The following is a 19,769-nucleotide window of genomic DNA, read 5'->3' as shown; positions in this document are numbered from 1 at the left end:
GTAGCTGGGATTACAGGCGTGCGCCACCACACCCAGCTAGTTTCTTTAAATTTTTAGTAGAGACGCAGTTCCGCCATGTTGGCCAGGTGATTTCAAACTCTTGACCTCAAGTGATCCGCCCACCTCGGCCTCCCAAAGTGCTGGGATTACAGGCATGAGCCACCATGCCCGGCCTTTATTTTCTTTTTTATCTATTAGACTAGAAACAACCATGAACTCCTAGAAATCATACCACCTTCTTTCTACCTGAGAAGACTTTTAGAGTTTATGCACGTTGTTTGCAACCACTAAGATCTTCTAATTTGGCTGATATTTTGGTTTGGGCACCATGAAAATTAATCACCTAGATGTTGCTTATTCTTTTCTGGCTACTGGCCATGCCACTGGGAAACCACAAGGCAGACTAGTTCCAAGTACATTGAGAAATACCAGGATGTACCGAATGGAGCTATCAGGGTAACATGAACTTCTTGGGAACAGGCATGTGAGAATGCTGATCTGCTGAGTGTGTTACTGCATAGATTCCAATGTATACAGAAAATAGCCTCCTTTATTGACTTTAACTTAAAACATCAGCAAATAATTTTCTAAACAAAAAGTATATGGATGTTGCTAAAACACCAAAATCCCACCAGCAGGGAACCAACCATGATTGCATCTTGCATTGAAAGCAGTACCTGACAGATGCAGGCAACATAGGAACACAGTAGCTATTGTGCACTGGGAGCCCCAACTATTGACTGGCATCAGCTTCTGGGAAACTTTTTTTTTTTTTTTTTTTTGAGTGAGACATGGTCTCACTTTTTTGCCCAGGGTCGCTGGAGCACAGTGACACTATCATAGCTCACTACAGCCTTGAACTCCTGGGCTCAAGCAGTCTTTCCGCCTCAACCTCCAGAGTAGCAGGGACCACAGGTGTACGCCACCATGCCCAGCTAATTTTTTGTAGAGACGGGATTGCAACATGTTGCCCAGGCTGGTCTTGAACTCCTGGGCTCAAGTGATCTGCCCACCTCAGCCTCCCAGAGTGCTGGGATTACAGGTGTGAGCCACTGCACCAGGCTTTGGGACATTTTTAATTTATTTTTGCTGGAGGAGAAGGTGTGTATTCTATGACTGAAGCCCATAATGGCCAGCATCTGATCCCTGCTGAGGTCAAGTTCAGTGGGGAAAGGTTACCCTCCCCAGCAGATCTTCTTGGCAGTGCAGATAGAACAGCATTGGCGTTTCCAAAACAACCACACCCATAACTATAGTTGCATTTCTTAACACTCCTCCTTAGCATCCCATGGTTTTGAAAAAAGGGAAAAATACACCAATTATATCCCTAGAATCACAATTTTAGAGTTGGACTGCTTCCCAATCCTTTCCTATACAAACCTGGCAATGAGCCTGGATTGTGATGACCCCTCTTTCAAAACCACAAACACAGTTCAAGTAATCCCTTTGTCATTTTTGGAAAAAAAAAAAAAAAAATACAAAGGAGGCATGACCAGACAGAAAAAGCACAGCTAAACATGGCAGCTAAACCTTCTTTACACTTAACAAGTGGCTCCCCACAAGAGCCCCCAAAAAGATTGTCCTTGTAAAAGCCTTTATAATGTTGCCTCCAGGCACTAAAAAGGTCATCAGATGTTAGCCATTTCATTATTATAGTAAATACATTACCTCAATTATGAGACAGGTTACTATTGACTTAATATTTGTGAATCAATGCGAATAAATTAGGTAGTTTTTTCAAATGCATAAAAACAACTCTATTGTCATATGAAAATAGGGCTAAATTAAGAAAATAGAATGTAAACATCTTGGTTATCTATCTATCTATCTATCTATCTATCTATATATTTTTTTTTTGAGACAGATTCTCACTCTGTAGCCCAAGCTGAAGTGTACTGGTGCGATCTTGGCTCACTGCAGCCTCCACCACTGGGGCTTAAGTGATTCTCATGCCTCGGCCTCCCAAGTAGCTGGGACTACAGGTGTGCGCCACCATGCCCAGCTAATTTTTTGTATTTTAGCAGAGACGGGGTTTCACCATGTTGCCTGGGGTAGTCTTGAACTCCTGAACTCAGGCGATACACCCACCTCAACCTCCCAAAGTGCTGGGATTAACAGGCATGAGCCACCGCGCCCGGCCTTGGTTATATTTTCAAAATAGTGAAGGTTTGAAAAATTAATCCTAAAATATGAGAAGTTGCCCATCACAGTATTTGGGATAAAATGGAGTGCCACCAGCTTGGATGAGAATTAAGCTAACAGTTCAACAAGGAAACCAATTCACAAGGAACATACTGGAAGTCAATCACAAAAAGGAATAAGCTGGAATGAAGGTATTCTCTGGTTCTCTCACTTCCAGTGTTGATACAAACACATAACTTCACAGTAACCCCTCTGGATCTCACCTCCTTAGCAGCAAGATCCTCCCATAACATCCGTTTCCCTGGACCTTCTTTGGGTCATGATGAAAGTTAGCAGAAGAAAACCTCAGATGACCCATCCTTGACTAGGCCCTGCAGGGTCATTAGGCCCATCCTCATGACCACCTCACACACTCCTTAAGGTGTCTCATCATAACCCCCACTGGCAAGGTGAAGGTCACATATACCACTGATATATCTGAAAAATAAACACTTTTGTAGCCCAAGGAATTAGAAATATCTTCCTCTGTTTTTTTTAAATGGTCTTTACATCAAGGTGCTGCAGCCAGTGGGGCACGAGGCAGAGTCTTCACCTGGGTCAGAAGGTTTTGGAACTCTTCCACTGCCTGTGAATGTGCCTTGGGGTTGAGCACCAGGTGTTGGAAGAGATTGACAGGCTCAGCATTCCTAAATGTCTTAGGGATCGGGATGGTCAGGGGCAGAAAAGTGTTACCAATGAGAAAATGATGGAGGGACCTTTGCTGGAGGCCACGGCCCAAGAACCAGAGAATGTCCTGGAGCCGCTGAGAGAGCATGTTGTGGGCCCAGTCTGTGAGGGGCAGCCGTAGCAAGAGGTGCATGAGAGCAGTTTTAAAGTGGTAAGAAGTCAGGATGGGGCGGGATGCTCCGTGGGGTAAGCTCTGATGCTGCCAGAGACTTAAAATGATCTGGAGGCACTTGAGGTGACAGGTGTTCTCGGGGGCAAAGCGCCCCACCAGCTTCAGGAACAAGTGCTCACAGGCCACAAAGGACTCAGGCCAGTCCACACTGGTGAGCTGCTCCTGGTCAGGAGCCTGACTCACCAGGTAGACCAAGGTGTCTTCTCGTTGCACCCCCAGGACCAAGTGGATTGAGAGAAAGCGGCCTGAGCGATAGTCCAGCCTGAGCTTGCAGGAGGTGGTAGACGGTGGGAGACTGAGTTTAAAGTCATACTTGTGGGCCACAAGGGCCCAGGCATTGCCCATCATGTTCCGGAACCACTGCACAGTCTTGCACACATCTAGGTGGAAGCCAGTGCAGAGAGCTGCCTTGATGGAGCTGCTACACTTTCCTAAGACTGCCGAGGGGTCCCTGTGGTGGTGCACCAGGCACAGCACGTCCCCTAGGAGTTTCTCACGCTTGCACACACATTCTGACTCCACCAGCACACAGCCACAGCGGTGGCCCAGGGCCGGGTCCCTCATCTCCAGGACAAACATGGTGCCCTGTGGGGGGACAATGGGCACCAGGATATCAAATTTCTGGGTCTCATGGAGGGTTCCCCATTTCTCAAAGGCAGCCCCGATGCCCAGGCAGTCTTCCAATTGTGGGTGAGCCTCTTGGCGGCTGAGCACCCGACAGGCCTCAATGAGATCATCCACAAAACTCTCCACAAACTCACAGGTGCAAGGCAGGTCACGGATGGCATTTTGGACATAGTGTTTGTAAAAGGAGTCCAGGGCCTCCTGGGAGGGGAAGTCAGTAAGCCAGTTGTAAGAGGTGACAGGGACAACACAGACTTCCTCCTCCTCTTCCTCACTGCTGGAATCAAAGGCCGGCTCATGCTGCATGTTCTGTCGCAGGAGCTCAAAGACGAGAAAAAGACAAAAAAGGCCAGTGTTCCACAGGTTTCCCAGCATCCAGCCCAGAGGCCCCTCCTGGCCATTGGCCTGGAACGGCCACCCCATGTCTTTCTTCCCCAGCACTAACTGGTCGCTGGATGTGTCTCCTGTCCAGAAGTTCTCTGCCTTCTGCCTCTGCTCAGCCGCTCGCTTTCTCTCTTCAAACTCCATCTCTAGCAGGCGCATTTCCTCGCTCATTCGCTTCTCCAGCTGCCGACTCCTGGCTAATGTGTCCAGGTCCATCCGATCACTGACCATCAGAGGGTGGTGAACAACATACATCACTGCCAAGAACAGCAGGCTTATCACAGCCATGGAGGCCTCTGCATCTGGAGAAGTAGGAGAGTAGGAGTCAGTGGTCATCTTTTAGATTCATCTGCTCTCTAGCTCACATTCCCCAAAGCCCTGGTACCCCAAATTCTGAAAATCAGCTACCCAGGAGGAACAGAAAGCCCACAGAGCTTGGCTTGGACACAGCAAGGCTGGTTGGCCTGGGAGGAGGTTTGAGAGAAAAGAGGGCGACAGGATGTGCCACTCAGTCTCTCTCCTGCTTTCCTTCCACATGGTGTGGGTGGTATTTAGGCTTCCAGAAAGTGGACATGGGACTGTTTTCATTCCTGTGTAGGATGGGGAGGGGGACCCTTGTGGTAGGGTGGCCTCACCCGACTCATCAGTCAACCATGGGCACCAGATATGCCCTGGTGATCCCAGAGGCTCCTTTTCATAGCCAGAAAGCCCTGAGCCTGCCTGGGTGACACCTTTCCTCTGCCCCGGCAGCCAGTTGTAGCATTCCACTTCCTCTGTGACTTCACAGTCTTCATTCTGCTCACCCAGAATGAAGTGAGCCTCATCACTCAGCCTCTCCCTCTCTGCCCAGGGAGCGCAAGGGAGGCACAGTGCCACCAGCTGCTTGCTACGGTGCCCTCTCTGCTCCTGAGGGGCTAGTGGATACCCCGTGTGTGGGCAGGCTAGCTTCACTTCTTAGTTCAGAAAACTGTCTGCAGAACCGGGTGCCCAAGGCCTACCTGACAGCCGGCAGTGGTCAGTTCCACTGCCTCCCCACCCACCCGTGAAGCCCGAGCTTCTGCCATTCACCGTAATTCACAAGCTACCGCGCTTACCAACATTCATGAAGGACTATGCCTTGTGGACGTTGAAGCCAGCTGGGACTCTCCTCCTTTTGGAACTTGGCCTTGCTTCGTCTCCCCGCCCTCTCCAGGAGCCCTGTTAAAATGTACAAGGTACCCGGGGGCTTTGGCTCAAATCGGAACCCGCCCCTCCCCCCATTCATAACTTCCCCAAATTCCACGCCCAGAGATTTGTACTCTCACCCGCCTATCCGTAGGAGGCCAAGGGCCCATTCCACCTCGGGATGTCTCCCGGGACCCAGGGCCGGGTTACTCACCGTCAGTGTTAGTAGGAACACGGTCTTAAAGAGACAGCGCGGCCTGACCGCCACTGCCTTTTTCCCGGCAGGGTGGGGGCGTCCGGTTCATCGCTGGGGCCGCCCGCGGGAGTGGCCCTGCTCCCCTTTCCTGAGTTATAGACCATGTTTGTCCGAGCATCTGAACGTCTGGCTGAGCGCGGTGGGCCCCTACGACCCCCAGCACGCGGCTCCGAGGGCGGGCGCGCGCCGCAGCCGCTCCCGCCGTCCGGGCTCCTCCCCGCCCACCCAGTACAAGCTCCTCCCCGCCCAAACCCCCGTGGCCCAGCGTGCAGGGGCAGCGGGCTCCGCACACCGGGTCTCTGTCTGCACCGAGGCCTCCGTGGGTTTGCTGGGAGAGTGGAGGGGCCGTGGCCACACACTCGCCGCTGCTTGGCCTCCCTGGGGTGGCAAATGGGGCACCGCTGTGCCTGCTGTCAGCTGCACTCAGCTCAGTTCAGTGGAGAACAGACTTACTAGGATTCGGGTGTAAGGATGATAGTGGCAAAACTAGGAATTGACCGAGAAAAGCCATTCTCACTTCGGGCTGGCACTGAGCAAAATGGCACAGGAAATAAGATGTGGTTTCAGCACCCTAAATGTGCTTCCCTCCCAGCCCACGCCCAGACTCAGGCGTCTTTCCCCAACCCCTTTCTTATATCTAAGTGACTCTCGTGTAAGAACAGACAGCACCCAAAGACCTTACTTGGGGCCTTGCTTGCTACTCACTGGCCACGTGGGAGTAAGAATGCTACCTACAGGGCAGCTCTGCTGATACATGGGTATATAAAGGAGAACTTTATACAGTGTGGAGGCTGGACAAGCTTTATCACACCTTAAGAAACACCAACAGAATGGGTTTCCTGAAAGGGATCTTCAGATATCAGAAAGAGCCCTTAGTCTTCTTGTCTTGTGTCAGCTATCCAAGGAGAAAAGGAAGTGATGACCCCTTGATACTAACTCACTAAAATCCCTCTGCTGAAAGACAAGTTTCAGGGTTTTTATTTGTTTGTTTGTTTTTGAGAAAGAGTTTCGCTCTGTCACCCAGGCTGGAGTGCAGTGGCGCCATCTCGGCTCACTGCAGCCTCCCCACCCCAGGTTCCAGTGATTCTCCTGCCTCAGCCTACTGAGTAGCTGGGACCACAGGTGTACGCCACCATGGCCATCTAATTTTTGTATTTTTAGTAGAGACGGGGTTTCACCATGTTAGCCATGCTGGTCTCGAACTCCTGACCTCAGGTGATCCGCCCACCTTGGCCTCCCAAAGTGCTGGGATTATACGTGTGAGCCATCACACACGGCTGGGTTTCAGGTCTTCTTATCCAGTGGCAATGTGTAGGGAGCTCCCAAACAACTTGTACAATACTTCCAAAAATACTGACTTATTTAATTGTGGAGCAGGAAAAACTGTCTGCTAGCTGACAATGACTGAAGTTCCAAAGTTACTTTTTATAAACGTGAATTATGAAAAATAGATCACAGGTTATTGAGCATTCATGCGTTTGGAGCAGTAATAATGAAAGTCTCTGTTATCTTTTCACTTATGACATGATGTCAGGATGCAAAATATATGCTTCAGAGTGTGCAAAAACAATAATGTTTAAGACCATGTGTTTTAAAGTTGTATTATTTTAATTAACAAATAATAATTGTACATATTCATAGGGTGCACAGTCATGTTTCATACATAAGATGTATAATTTCACATTAGGGTAATTAGCATATCCATCATCTCAAACATTTATCATTTCTTTGTGTTGGGAAGGTTCAATCCTCCCTCTAGCTATTTGAAACTATATATTATTACTATTATTATTTTGTGTGTGTGTGTGATGGAGTCTTGCTCTGTCACCCAGGCTGGAGTGCAATGGAGCCATCTCAGCTCACTGCAACCTCCACCTCCTGGGTCAAGCAATTCTCCTGCCTCAGCCTCCCAAATAGCTGGGATTACAGGCACACACCACCAAGCCCGGCAAATTTTTTGTATTTTAGTAGAGTGGGGGTTTCACCATGTTTTCGAGCTCCTGAGCTCAAGCAATCTGCCCACCTTGGCCTCCCAAAGTGCTGGGATTACAGGCATGAGCCACCACGCCTGGTCTATTATTGTTAACTGTAGTCACCCTCCAGTGGTGTGAAACCCTGGTACTTAGTCCTCCCATCTGGCTATAATCTTGAATCCTTTAACAAATCCCTCCCTATCGCCACCTTCCCCTCCCCTTCCCAGCCTCTAGCATCCTCTGTTCTACCTTTTACTTCTATTAGATCAACTTTTTCTAGGTTCCACATGTGACTGAGAACATGTGGTGTTTATCTTTCTGTGCCTGGCTTATTTCACTTAATATCCTCCAATTCCATCCAAGTTGCTGCAAATGACAGGATTTCATTGTTTTTTGTTTTTTTTTTTAATGGCCGAATAGCATTCCATTGTATACATATACCACATTTTCCTTATTCATTCATCTGTTGTTGGACACATAGGTCAATTCCATATTGGCTATTCTGAATAGTGCAGCTATAAACATGAGGGTGCAGATGTCTCTTTGATATAATGATTTCCTTTCCTTTGGATAGATTTTAAGTAATGGGATTGCTAGATCATGTGAGTAGTTCTACTTGTAGTTTTCTGAGGAACCTCCATGTTATTCTCCATAGCAGCTGTGCTAGTTTACCCAACAGCATATCAGAATTCCCTTTTCTCCCCATTTTCACCAGCATCTGTAAAACCATGTGCTTAAAAATGTATGTTCATGGTTAAGGATTTGTTTTAAAAGTGGTTGCTGGATGGGCGCGATGGCTCACGCCTGTAATCCCAGCACTCTGGGAGGCCGAGGCAGGCAGATCATCTGAGGTCAGGAGTTCGAGACCAGCCTGGCCAACATGGTGAAACCCCGTCTCTACTAACAATACAAAAAAAAAAAAAAAAATTAGCTGGGCGTGGTGGTGCATGCCTGTGATCCCAGCTACTCAGGAGGCTGAGGCAGGAGAATCGCTTGAATCCTGGAGGTGGAGGTTGCAGTGAGCTGAGATCGCACCACTGCACTCCAGCCTGGGCAACAGAATAAAACTCAAAAAAAGGATTAAAAAAAAAAAAAAAAGAACATGCTATGGCTTACTCCCATTATGTGTCTGTGCATCACATGCCTCGGAAAAGTTTCAAAGGGTGGATCCCTAAATGTTTACAGTGATCTTCTGAGGGTGGAGGGATTGATTGCAGGTGTCTAGCAATAAGGAGGTATTCTTTTCACACAAATAAACATGCAGTGTCCACCGTATGAATGGGCTGTGTGCCCAAAGCCCTCCCTCCTGTGCCTCGTGAGCACAAAACACGTTTTCTACAGAAACAGGTGCGCCTAGGACGGCTAGAGACGCTTTGCGCCGGGGCAGTGTCTTCACGGTTCGCAGAGCTGGGAGTGGAGGTGGGGGGAGGTTCCTCCTCCTCGCCAGCTTTCTAGGCCCCAGGAGCCGCCTCCCTTTGCCCCCGACCCCGCCTCTGTCCCCCAAGCCGCGGACGCGCCTTTTCCGCCGCCTCCAAGAGCAGCCGCGGGTCCACCCCCGGGACGCGTTGTTAGGTGCCGGAGTTTGGGGTGGCAAGGATCCGGCGCACGGCTGAGATGCGCGGCCCTCCAGAGTGCGAGCCTGTGCACGCGCCTGCTGGGGGGGCCACACTCCCTGCAGCGTCCGCAGTGCGCTGTTCCTGCTGGCGCTCGGCGGGCGCTCGCCTGGGCACATCGAAGCTCTAGTGACCGCACTATGAATTAGTCCTTTCCTTTTCTCCTCATGTGATTGCAGCAAGCGCTCGTCTTGTTTGTAAATCGTGCTGGCGAGCCCCGTTTTAACGAACTACAAATTTCATTTCAGAATGAAAAAGGAGACGCAGTTTCGGAGGGGCAGCGGTTGCCGCCGGTCCTTCCTCTGAGCTACCGGTCCCTAGAAGGAAGACCTGCTTTCGACCGATCTGGAAATGAGTCCCAGCTGCAAGCCCAGGGCGGCGGAAGCCCCACGGGCCGAGCAGAAGACGAGGCGGGGGACGGGGAGCGTAGTGCCGCATGCCGGGACCCACAACCCCTTTCACCTGGGCGCTCTTCCCAGAGCGGACGGGAAAAAGCTCTCCTTTGCCGCTGCACATCCCCAAGGCCCAAGCGATGCTACCTAACCGCGTGGACGCAGCTTGATGTGGGAGAAAGAGCTCTGGGAGCCGGGCTTAGAACCTCGTCTCGCCTCCTGCCAACTCGGTCCGGCAAGGTTCCGAACCTCCCTGAGCCTCAGCTTCCTCATCTGGCAAACATGATGATAAAAGTCCTTCTCTTTTAAGGTTGGTGCGAAAATTAAATGGCCCTTTACTGTATATTTAGAGCACCTGGCTCACGGATTAGTCACCTCGCTCTTGGGCTCAACAGTGTTCACTGGGTCCTTACAGCATCACACTGGGATCCTTAAGGGCAAAGACCAAAATTAGACCTAGCTTAATTCCTGGTGTGCAAGTGCTAAGTGTTATGAAATGAGTGAGTGACAGGATGATCCAGCTATGAGAAATAGGAGAGCGTTTGCGGTGGGATAGAGACTGTACCTTCTTTTTGTATAAGATGTTTGGCAGTTGGGGATAACTTACGGGAAGCAAGCTTAAGATGCACACGAAATTCTGACCAAGAGGATGTAGAAATTAGATATATGGCCAAGAATCAGATAAGCAAATAAACAGATCTCAAATAAAATGTTTAGTTTTGAGGTTAGAGGTGGGAGATCAGGGTAACCAGGCAAAATAACTGATACAATAAATAACTACATGACAAATCACTTCTCTCAACAACACATTTCAAAAAAATCACTTTATTTTATAACTGCAAGATTTTCTTCAAACCAGTTTCTTGCTATTACAAGCTCAAAAACTTATCCTGCTCTGGTGGCAAACATTTTGTGACTCATGCTGTGTAACAAAGACCTGTGTGGACATTGAGTTGTATATTGCCGATGCTTCTGAACATAAAGGAAAAGTAGAAAATTGCCGCCTTTTTCCCAATGATTTGTGGAGGAGAATTATTAGTAGACTAGCTGCTACCTGTGCATGAAATGCACCACTATTGCTTAATAAATCTGGGCCGGGTGCGGTGGCTCATGCTTGTAATCCCAGCACTAAGGGAGGCCGAGTTGGGCGGACTGCCTGAGCTCAGGAGTTCAAGACCAGCCTGGCCAACATGGTGAAACCCCATCTCTACTAAAAATACAAAAATAAGCTGGGTGTAGTGGTGGGTGCCTGTAATCCCAGCTACTGAGGAGGCTGAGGCAGAAGAATCACTTGAACCCAGGAGGCGGAGGTTGCAGTGAGCTGAGATTGTGACACTACACTCCAGTCTGGGCAAAAGAGCAAGACTTTGTCTCAGAAAAAAAAAAAAAAAAGAATAGCACTGGGCACGGTGGCTCACACTGTAATCCCAACACTTAAGGAGGCAGAGGTGGGAAAATAGCTTGAACTCAGGAGTTTGAGACCTGCCTGGGCAACATAGCAAGACCCCGTTCTCTACAAAAAGGAAAAAAAAATCTGAATAGCATATCTATGTGTATTATTTGCTTACCGTATATTTCTTTATAGTTTTTCTCTTCTCAATGTAGCACTTGTACTGTTGGGAGAATAAAACATAGGTGCTCTTGATTAAATAGGGATTTGAAAGATGTAAGTAGATTCTGTCTACCATCTGTCCCAGTCACTTGTTCATTCCATTCAACAAATATTTATTTATTTATTTGAAAAAGGGTCTGAGTCTGTCACCTATGCTGGAGTACAGTGGTGTGACCTCAGCTCACTGTAACTGCCACTTCCTGGGCTCAAGCCATCCTCCCACCTCAGCCTCCCAGGTAGCTGTGATTAAAGATGCTTTCCACCATGCAACTAATTTTTGTATTTTTGGTAGCGACAGGGTTTTGCCATATTGCCCAGGCTGGTCTCAAACTCCTAGGCTCAAGCAATCCTCCTGCCTCAGCCTCTCAAAGTGCTAGGATTACAGGTGTGGGCCACCATGCTCAGTCCCAACAAATATTTATTTGAATGTTTTATAACTATGAAAGATGTATTTGGACCCAATACAATGAGAGTCCGGAAACAGTTCTTGGAAATTAAAAACTTGATAATAAATATGAAAAACTCCATACAGAAACTGAAAGCTAAAATTGAGGAAGTCTCCCAAAATTAGAGTAGAAATGTAAAGAGCTGGAAAGAGTCAAGAAAATTGCCAAGGACCAACCCAGTAGGTCTAACATTCCATGATTAGTGGCCCCAGAAGGAACATGGGAAATGGAGAGGAAGAAATCTTGTCAAAGAAATAATAAAGCAAGCATCCTATAAAGGAAAGACATTTCCAGATTGAAACTAAGTGCCCAGCCCATGGATGAGAGTAAACTCACACTTAGTCACTTCATTATGAAATGTTAGAGCACTCAGGTCAAACAGGATTCCACAAGTTTCTGGAGACAAAAAAATGCAGATCACATACACAGGATCAGGACAAATGGTGTCAGATTTCTTTCTCTCTCTCTCTCTCTCTTTTTTTTGTTTGTTTGAGACAGGGTCTCAAACAGGTCCAGCCTAGGCTGGAGTGCAGTGGCATGATCTTGGCTCACTGCAACCTGCTGGGATTACAGGCGCGTACCACCACGCTGAGCTAATTTTTGTATTTTTAGTAGAAATAGGATTTCACCATCTTGGCCAGGCTGGTCTTGAACTCCTGAGCTCAAGTGATTCGCCGGCCTTGGCCTCCCAAAGTGGTGGGATTACAGGTGTGAGCCACAGTGCCCTGCCAACCCAGATTTTTAAATACAGCACTAGAATAAGATGAAAGCAAAATGCTTGTAATCCCAGCACTTTGGGAGGCCGAGGCAGTGGATCACCTGAGGCCAGGAGTTTGAGACCAGGTTGGCCAACATGGTGAAATCCTGTCTCTACTAAAAATTCAAAATTAGCTGGGTGTGGGGATGCATGCTTGTAATCCCAGCTACTTGGGAGGCTGAGGCAGGATACTTGCTTGAACCCGGGAGGCAGAGGTTGCAGTGAGCCGAGATCATACCATGCACTCCAGCCTGGGCAACAAGAGCAAAACAACATCTCAAAAAAAAAAAAAAAAGGAAGGAGAAATGCCTTTACAATTTTGAAGGAAAATAGTATCCAGTCCAGAATTTTATACTCAGCCGAAGTATCAAACACGTGTGAGAGTAGAATAAAGACAATTTGGGCCATGCCAGGTTTAAAAACAAATATCTAGCTGGGCACGGTGGCTCACGCCTGTAATCCCCAGCACTTTGGGAGGCTGAGGTGGGCGGATCACCTGAGGTCAGGAGTTCAAGATCAGCCTGGCCAACATGGCAAAACCCTGTCTCTACTAAAAATACAAAAATTAGTTGGGCGTGGTGGTGGGTGCCTGTAATTTCAGCTACTCAGGAGGCTGAGGCAGGAGAATCATTTGAACCTGGGAGGCGGAAGTTTCAGTGAGCCAAGATCACACCACTGCACTCCAGTTTGGATGACAAGAGCCAAACTCAGTCTCAAACAGAAGCAAGTATCTTCCTTGTGCTCCTTCCCAAAAAACTGTCCTGGTCTATACCACAATGCTGCCAATGCCAGACTGCCTTGACCTTTGTGCCTCTGGGAACTGCTTTGTGGCTTCGCCTTCTCACAGCCAGAGTGACCCCCACAGGCTCTCAGGGATGCTGAGGCCAGCTTCCAGTGCAGAACTCTGTGTCATCTCCTCTCCTGGGCCTCCATATAATGGGGCCATATAGCCCTTTTTTTGCTGAGTTTGTGCTTGCTACTAACTTTTTCAAAACTGAGCAATATATTGTTCAGATTTCTTTTTTTCTTTTTTTGAGACACAGTCTTACTCTGTCACCCAGGCTGGAGTGTAGTGGTGCCATCTCAGCTCACTGCAACCTCTGACTCTGGGTTCAAGCGATTCTTGTGCCTCAGCCTCCCAAGTAGCTGGGATTACAGGCGCGTGCCACCATGCCCAGCTAATTTTTGTGGTTTTTTTGGTAGAGCTGGAGTTTCACCATGTTGGCTAGGCTGGTCTATTGTTCCGATTTCATACATAGATAGCAAAACCATAAAGCATGAGAATGACTAACATAAAAGTTAAGACAGCGGTTGCCCCTGGTAGAGGGAGATGAGAGAGAGAAGCAATTGGGGAGGGCCCCCAGGAGTTTCATGAGGTCCTTGGGTGGTAGGCACTCTGCTGTTTGCTTGCTTTCCCTATCTCTTTGCTGCATTGGTATTGCTTCCTATCTCTTTGGCTTTCCCATGGGATGTTGCCCAACTGTATATGACATGTGCTGGGGATGTTCTAGGATGGGGAAACTACATCACAGATCACACCTCAATGAAGGGCAACAACAGCAGTCACCATTGTAGGTGTTTTATGTGTATTAACTCATTTGGTCTTTTCAACATTATCCCTATTTATAGATAAAGTACTGGAGACCCAGACAGTACCAAGCAATTCAGTGTTTTCTGAAGGAAGACAAGTCAGAAGGGTGGCTTGCACCTGCAATCCCATCACTTTGGGAAGCTGAGGCCAGAGGATAGTTTGAGCCCAGGAGCTCGAGACCAGCCTGGATAACATAGCCAGACCCCCGCTCCCCCACATCTCTACAAAAGTAAAAATTAAAAAAATTAACTGGACATGGTGGCGAGTGCCTGTGGTCCTAGCCACTTGGGAGGCTGAGGCAGGAGGCTCACCTGAGCCCAGGAGTTGAAGTTGGAGGTTGCAATGAGCTATGATCACATCACTGCACTCCAGCCGGGGTTAGAGTGAGACTTTGTCTTAATAATAATAATAATAATAATAATAATAAAGGCAAATCAAATGTTCAATGCAACTGCATTTTAAGAACAAGTTTAGAAACCAAAACTTTACTCAATCAATAACCCTGTAACTAATAACAATATATATTTTAGTCCTACACTGAGACAGAGCATGTAGAATGGAGAAAAGACAAAGGAACTAAGTGGGAATGGGAAGGACAAATAGCGGGGAACAAGGGAAGGGCAGTCTCTTCTAGTGCCTACCAGGTTTTCACCTTATCCAGGGGCCAAGAGACCAGCTCTCCAGGGACTAAAACTAGATGCATGAGGACTTGCTTCCACAGAAACCAGGTAGAATTTGGGGCCCTGAGTTGTAGAGGGAGTGGAGATCCCTCCATGTGGATGAGGAGGGGGTGGAGGATCTGTGTGTTCATCCATTCACTCTTGAAGGGCTCTGGTCCCTGCTTCTACTGAGGTGGTGACCCCTTTATGTTGCCGGCATCAGATTTCCTGTTTGTGGTGCCCTTTAGTTTCTGGCTGTGTTTGCCTGCCTAGGCTTTGTCCTCAGGCCCATCCAGTAGCTGGGATTTTTCTGGCCACAGCCTCCTCTGATTCTGGCCCTGAGGGACTGAGTGTCTTTTATTTCAGGCTGCTCTAAAACCACTCCAGCTGCGCCTAACACCGCTTCCTGCCACAGGACCGGGGAGGATGGTGACTTGGGTTCCTGTAACAAAGCCCCTTCCGTGAAGTTCCCCAGCATACTCAGCTTTTTCCTTAACATAGCTGAGGTTGGGGAGGGGTCCAAAGAATCACTCGCACAAAGGGGGAGAGCAGCTCTGTTCCAATAAAAAAGATTTTGCACGTTCCAGTGCTTTCGGTCCACTGGAACCTTTATATCCTCATTGCTGATGCCATTTGTCTCAGTTTTAGGGACCCAGTGACTCAGCACCCACAATCATGTTGCCTTTTGGCTGTGGCTGCAAGGCTTGCTGCCCCATAGTTATGACAACATTAAATCCTCTCCATACAAACTGTCAAAAGTCTGGAATTTTACCCTACATAAAAGATAGTTACTGTTGCTGTTTCATGGATGCTGGCAGAAGACACAAGACTCCTGGGTCAGAGACAGAATAATTTATGACTCATGGCACAACAATCAGCACTAGCATCCTGTTTGTGTCAATTCTCCTTGCTCTCTCAAGTCCCACAGGGGCAACATGGAGAGGCCCAGGTGGATGCTATGCATGGAATGGTTTGCATTGCAGACAAGGAATTCTGATTTCAGGGAAACTACCTATTTCATGGCCATTCTTCTCTTTGTCCTGATGGAAGACATTACCTTATCCCTCAAGGTTGCCCGCTACACATACAGCTCTGGGAAAAGGCCTAGGAAAGTGTGGCCAGGGCCTTGCATTCCTGGCACACCCAGCAAGAGCATGCAGGCATGCTCTGGACCATGCAGATTGCCTTTCCCAACACTGACCTCAGACGGTGCTGAAGAATAAAATAGGATAAATGCCTGGCACATAATAAACTCAACCAATGCCAATAATTATATAACCATTCGAGTTGGTCAAAGAAATTAAGGCAGTTCTGACTACATCACACTCCTGAACATGTACAAAAAGTGACATGTATTAGTTGAATAAGAACTTAAACATAGCCGGGCATGGTGGCTCACGCCTGTAATCCCAGCACTTTGGGAGGCCAAGGCAGGCGGATCACTTGAAAGTCAGGAGTTTGAGACCAGCCTGGCCAACATGGTGAAACCTCGTCTCTACTAAAAATACAAAAATCAGCTGGGCATGGTGGCCCATGCCTGTAATCCCAGCTACTCGGGAGGCTGAGGCAGGAGAATTGCTTGAACCCAGGAGGCAGAGATTGCAGTGAGCCAAGATTGTGCCACTGCACTCCAGCCTGGGTGCCAGAGCCAGACTCTGTCAAAAAAAAAGAACTTAAACACTATAAAGGAGAAGGGATCCCTTAAGTTTCTTTTGTCCTGAGACAAAAAAAAAAAAAAAAATATATATATATATATATATATAGAATATCTAATTACATCTTGCCTTTTAGATATTTTCTTCAATGACATTTCCAAATCATTTGTTCATACTCTCATTTTACTCTCCAACCGAATACATTAGGGATTGGCTTAAGTCCAATGAGCCCCAACTAGTGTGGCAAAGGTTTGTTACTTTTGGCCTGCTTTTTGACTTCCAACTATAGTAAATTATAAAACCTTTGCTTTTTCACTAATATCACCAATTTTCATTTTTAAAAATACTCATTCAGGCCAGGCATGGTGGCTCAGGCTTGTAATCCCAGTGCTTTGGGAGGCCAAGGTGGGAGGATCGCTTGAAGCCAGGAGTTCAAGACCAGCCTGGGCAGCAAAGCAAGACCCTATCTCTACAAACAAACAAACAAAAACAACAAATTAGCCTGGCATGGTGGCATGTGCCTGTAGTCTCAGCTACAGGCTATGGAGGCTGAGGTGGGAAGATCACTGGAGCCCAGGAATTTGAGGTTACAGTGAGCTATGATTGCACCACTGCACTCCAGCCTGGACAACAGAGCCAGATCCCATCTCAAAAAGAATCCCACTCATTTAATAATCAGGGTGAAATGCAACAAAATATTTATTGCCCCAATGCTGCAGCACTGGCTAAGGCCAGAAGCAATGCCACTAGACTGTGCCACTGTTGGAAGGGCAGGCAACTTGTCATCTGTCTGAAGAGTGCAGATGTCTATTATGAGAGGCAACTGTGGGGTGCCAGGCACAATGCATGGAGAACTGAGGATAACACCATCAGCTCAAAGATTGCCCATCCTGTGTTGGGCTCTGGCAGGAATTCGCACTTGAGGCTTTCACTAAACCTGCCCTCAGTTGCCTGTGTCTGCCTCCAAGAAGAGCTTATGCTTGGTGACCCTCTTCACAATAGGCACAGTCACCAGTGCATGGAGGGCACTGTATCCACGTCTGTTGGCTTATTTTTTTAAAACTGTTTTTTAGAGGCAGGGTCTCACTATGTTGCCCAGGCGGTCTCAAATTTCTGGGCTCAAGCAATCCTCCTGCCTTAGCCTCCCAAAGTTCTGAAATTACAGGAATGAGCCACTATGCCCAGCCTTACTGGCTTATTAAAAAGTTGGTGGTGGCTGGGCGTGGTGGCTCACACCTATAATCCCAGCACTTTGGGAGCCAAGGCAGGTAGATCACTTGAGGCCAGCTGACAGCATTCTGGGAACAGCCACCCAACCTAGTCATGTTATTGAATATACCCAGTGCTGGCAACCTGTTATCTCTGCATGAGGCCTGGAGTTTGGGAAACAGTCAACAGTCATTCAGAACCAAGTTTACTGGGTGGAAGGGCCATCAGATTGGGTAAGATCATTTGGGATAAAAAAGGATAGATATGACCAAGAATGAGGCAGTTTTCCTTTGTGAGTCATAAAATTGCCTCCAAACACAGAGTGTTTAGAAATGTTTTTATGAAACAGTGCTGTTGGATAAAACCTTACACTTGCTATTTCCTGGCATAGTTCTACGTGCCAGACAACCCTATGGCATAGGTAAAACTATCCCTGTTAGGCCCAGAGTAGCTAAAAACAGGCCTAAGATCACACAGGTAGTAAGGGGTGAAGCTGGGATTTGAACCCAGATGGTCTAGCAGAAGAGTCTATACTTTTAACCACCTCATGAAACTGCCTCTTGGTTAAAAAAGACCATTGCCTCCTAAAGTGAAGACCTGGGAGGGAACAAGCCTGTTTAGAAACACACCAGATAGGCTGAGTGCAGTGGCAGACTCATGGCTTATCTGCTTTCTCTTTTTGCTTTCCTTTGGTCCTGCCAGCCTGACTCCTTTTCCTTAATTAGGACTCCACACCCAGCACTGTGAGAATCACCTTCCTGAAGCTCAGCTCTGTGAGGACGCCCCTGTGCATAGGGGGTGAAAACAGAAGGCCTGGCTTTGCAGCAGATGAGGCCAGACAAGTCAAATACCTTCTTGGGGCCTTGATTTCTTCATTGGTAAAATGGGGGACATCAATATATTTCACAGGGCTGGATGGAGATTCAATGAGTTAATGTATGCTAAAGTGGAACTTTACAAATGCTTGTCACATATACACTAAATTTTTGCTTAATCTAAGTGTTCTTCTGTCTAATTAAATACATGCTATGAAGATGTGAAAAACAAATAAAACTTCCCAGACAAGAAACATGCTATGGCTTCCTGTTGTTTCCTAAATAAAGGAAAAACTCTTCACAATGGCATTTTTTTTTAATGGAGAGATTACAGACTCTCTCTCTCTCTCATCACATTGTTTCATTCTTTACATTTGCCCTGAAGTCAGCTTAATGGAGCTCTTAACAGTACCCAAGATACACCTCTGTCTTCCCGCCTTCATGCTTCTTCTTTTTCTCTGTCCCTTTGAAATCCCCCACCTCCTGCCTCTACGGAAATCCTTAGCCACCCTTTGCATTACAGCTATAAAGCCTCACAGGCTCTCCTAAGTCAGAAGTGATTTCCCACAGTGCCCCCTTGTGGCACTGACTGCATTCTGCTTTTTCTTTTTCTTTTTCTTCTTTTTTTCTTTTTCAGAGATGTAGTTCTTGTTACGTTGCCCAGGCTGGAGCGCAGTGGCTACTCACAGGCATGATCATACTGCACTATAGCCTGGAACTCCTGGGCTCAAGCAATCCTCCTGCCTCTGCCTCTGCCTCACAGGTGTGCACCACCATATTTGTAGTTTTACTTCTCCTGTGAGACATTAACTTAAGGGTCTTATCTATGCCTTGTCTTTCTTTGAGTCCCTAAAAGTGCTCACAGAGCACATACAAATATCTGAGATGTAATTAAATGAAGTGACAGGTCTTTAGATACAGAAATGCAGGACACAGGCAGAAGTCTGGGTAACCTGTGCAGGCCTGGGGCTGGGGAGTAGTGAATTCAGAAGGTCATCTTTGGAGAGAGACAGCACATGGACTGAAATGAAGCTAAAGGCCCTTGCTCTGAGCCCATCTTGGTAACTAATGCCATCCCTGGGGTCTGTAACTGCCAGGGTGCCCCCAGTCCTTTAGCTTCCTGAGGATAATCCTCTATTAAAAATTGTCTAAAAACAGGCCGGGCATGGTGGCTCACACCTGTAATCCAGCACTCTGAGAGGCGGAGGTGGGAAGACTGCTTGAGGCCAGGAGTTCAAGACCAGTCTGCGTAACACAGCGAAATCCCATCTCTACCAAAAATACAAAAATTAGCTGGGTCTGGTGGTGCATGCCTGTAGTCCCAGCTACTCAGGAGGCTGAGGTGGGAGGATGGTTTGAGCCCAGAAGAGGTCAAGGCTACAGTGAGCTGAGACTGTGTCACTGCATTCCAGCCTAGGCAACACAGGCAGACCCTGTTTTAAAAAATTGTCTAAAAACAACTTTAGAGAGATAAAAGCTATAAACTATAAAATTCTTTCGTTTATTTATTTATTTTTTGAGACGTAATCTCACTCTTGCCAGGCTGGAGTGCAGTGGCACGATCTCAGCTTACTGCAAC

The 19,769-nt window shown here is 47.5% G+C and overlaps 1 protein-coding gene across 2 annotated transcripts; it reads right to left on the bottom strand.

Annotated features, from left to right (window-relative positions):
- Nucleotides 1–532: 532 nt before the first annotated feature.
- ITPRIPL1 (ITPRIP like 1) lies at nt 533–5,240 on the bottom strand. 2 transcript variants are annotated; one of them, XM_009236183.4, is made up of 2 exons: nt 5,143–5,240; nt 533–4,350 (listed from the first exon to the last, which is right to left on the bottom strand). In XM_009236183.4, exons 1-2 carry the CDS (start codon nt 5,150–5,152, stop codon nt 2,693–2,695), a joined length of 1,668 nt encoding a protein of 555 aa, XP_009234458.3. In that variant the 5' UTR covers nt 5,153–5,240; the 3' UTR covers nt 533–2,692. The 2 variants fall into 2 exon arrangements, with proteins under 2 accessions (XP_009234458.3, XP_054403116.1); XM_054547141.2 differs by lacking the exon at nt 5,143–5,240 and adding an exon at nt 4,684–4,897.
- Nucleotides 5,241–19,769: the final 14,529 nt, after the last annotated feature.

The sequence above is a fragment of the Pongo abelii genome, chromosome 12 (genome assembly GCF_028885655.2).
Source record: "Pongo abelii isolate AG06213 chromosome 12, NHGRI_mPonAbe1-v2.0_pri, whole genome shotgun sequence".
NCBI lineage: Eukaryota > Metazoa > Chordata > Mammalia > Primates > Hominidae > Pongo > Pongo abelii.
Note: the sequence above shows the minus strand (reverse complement) of the source record. Positions and strands in the feature narration are given on the sequence as shown.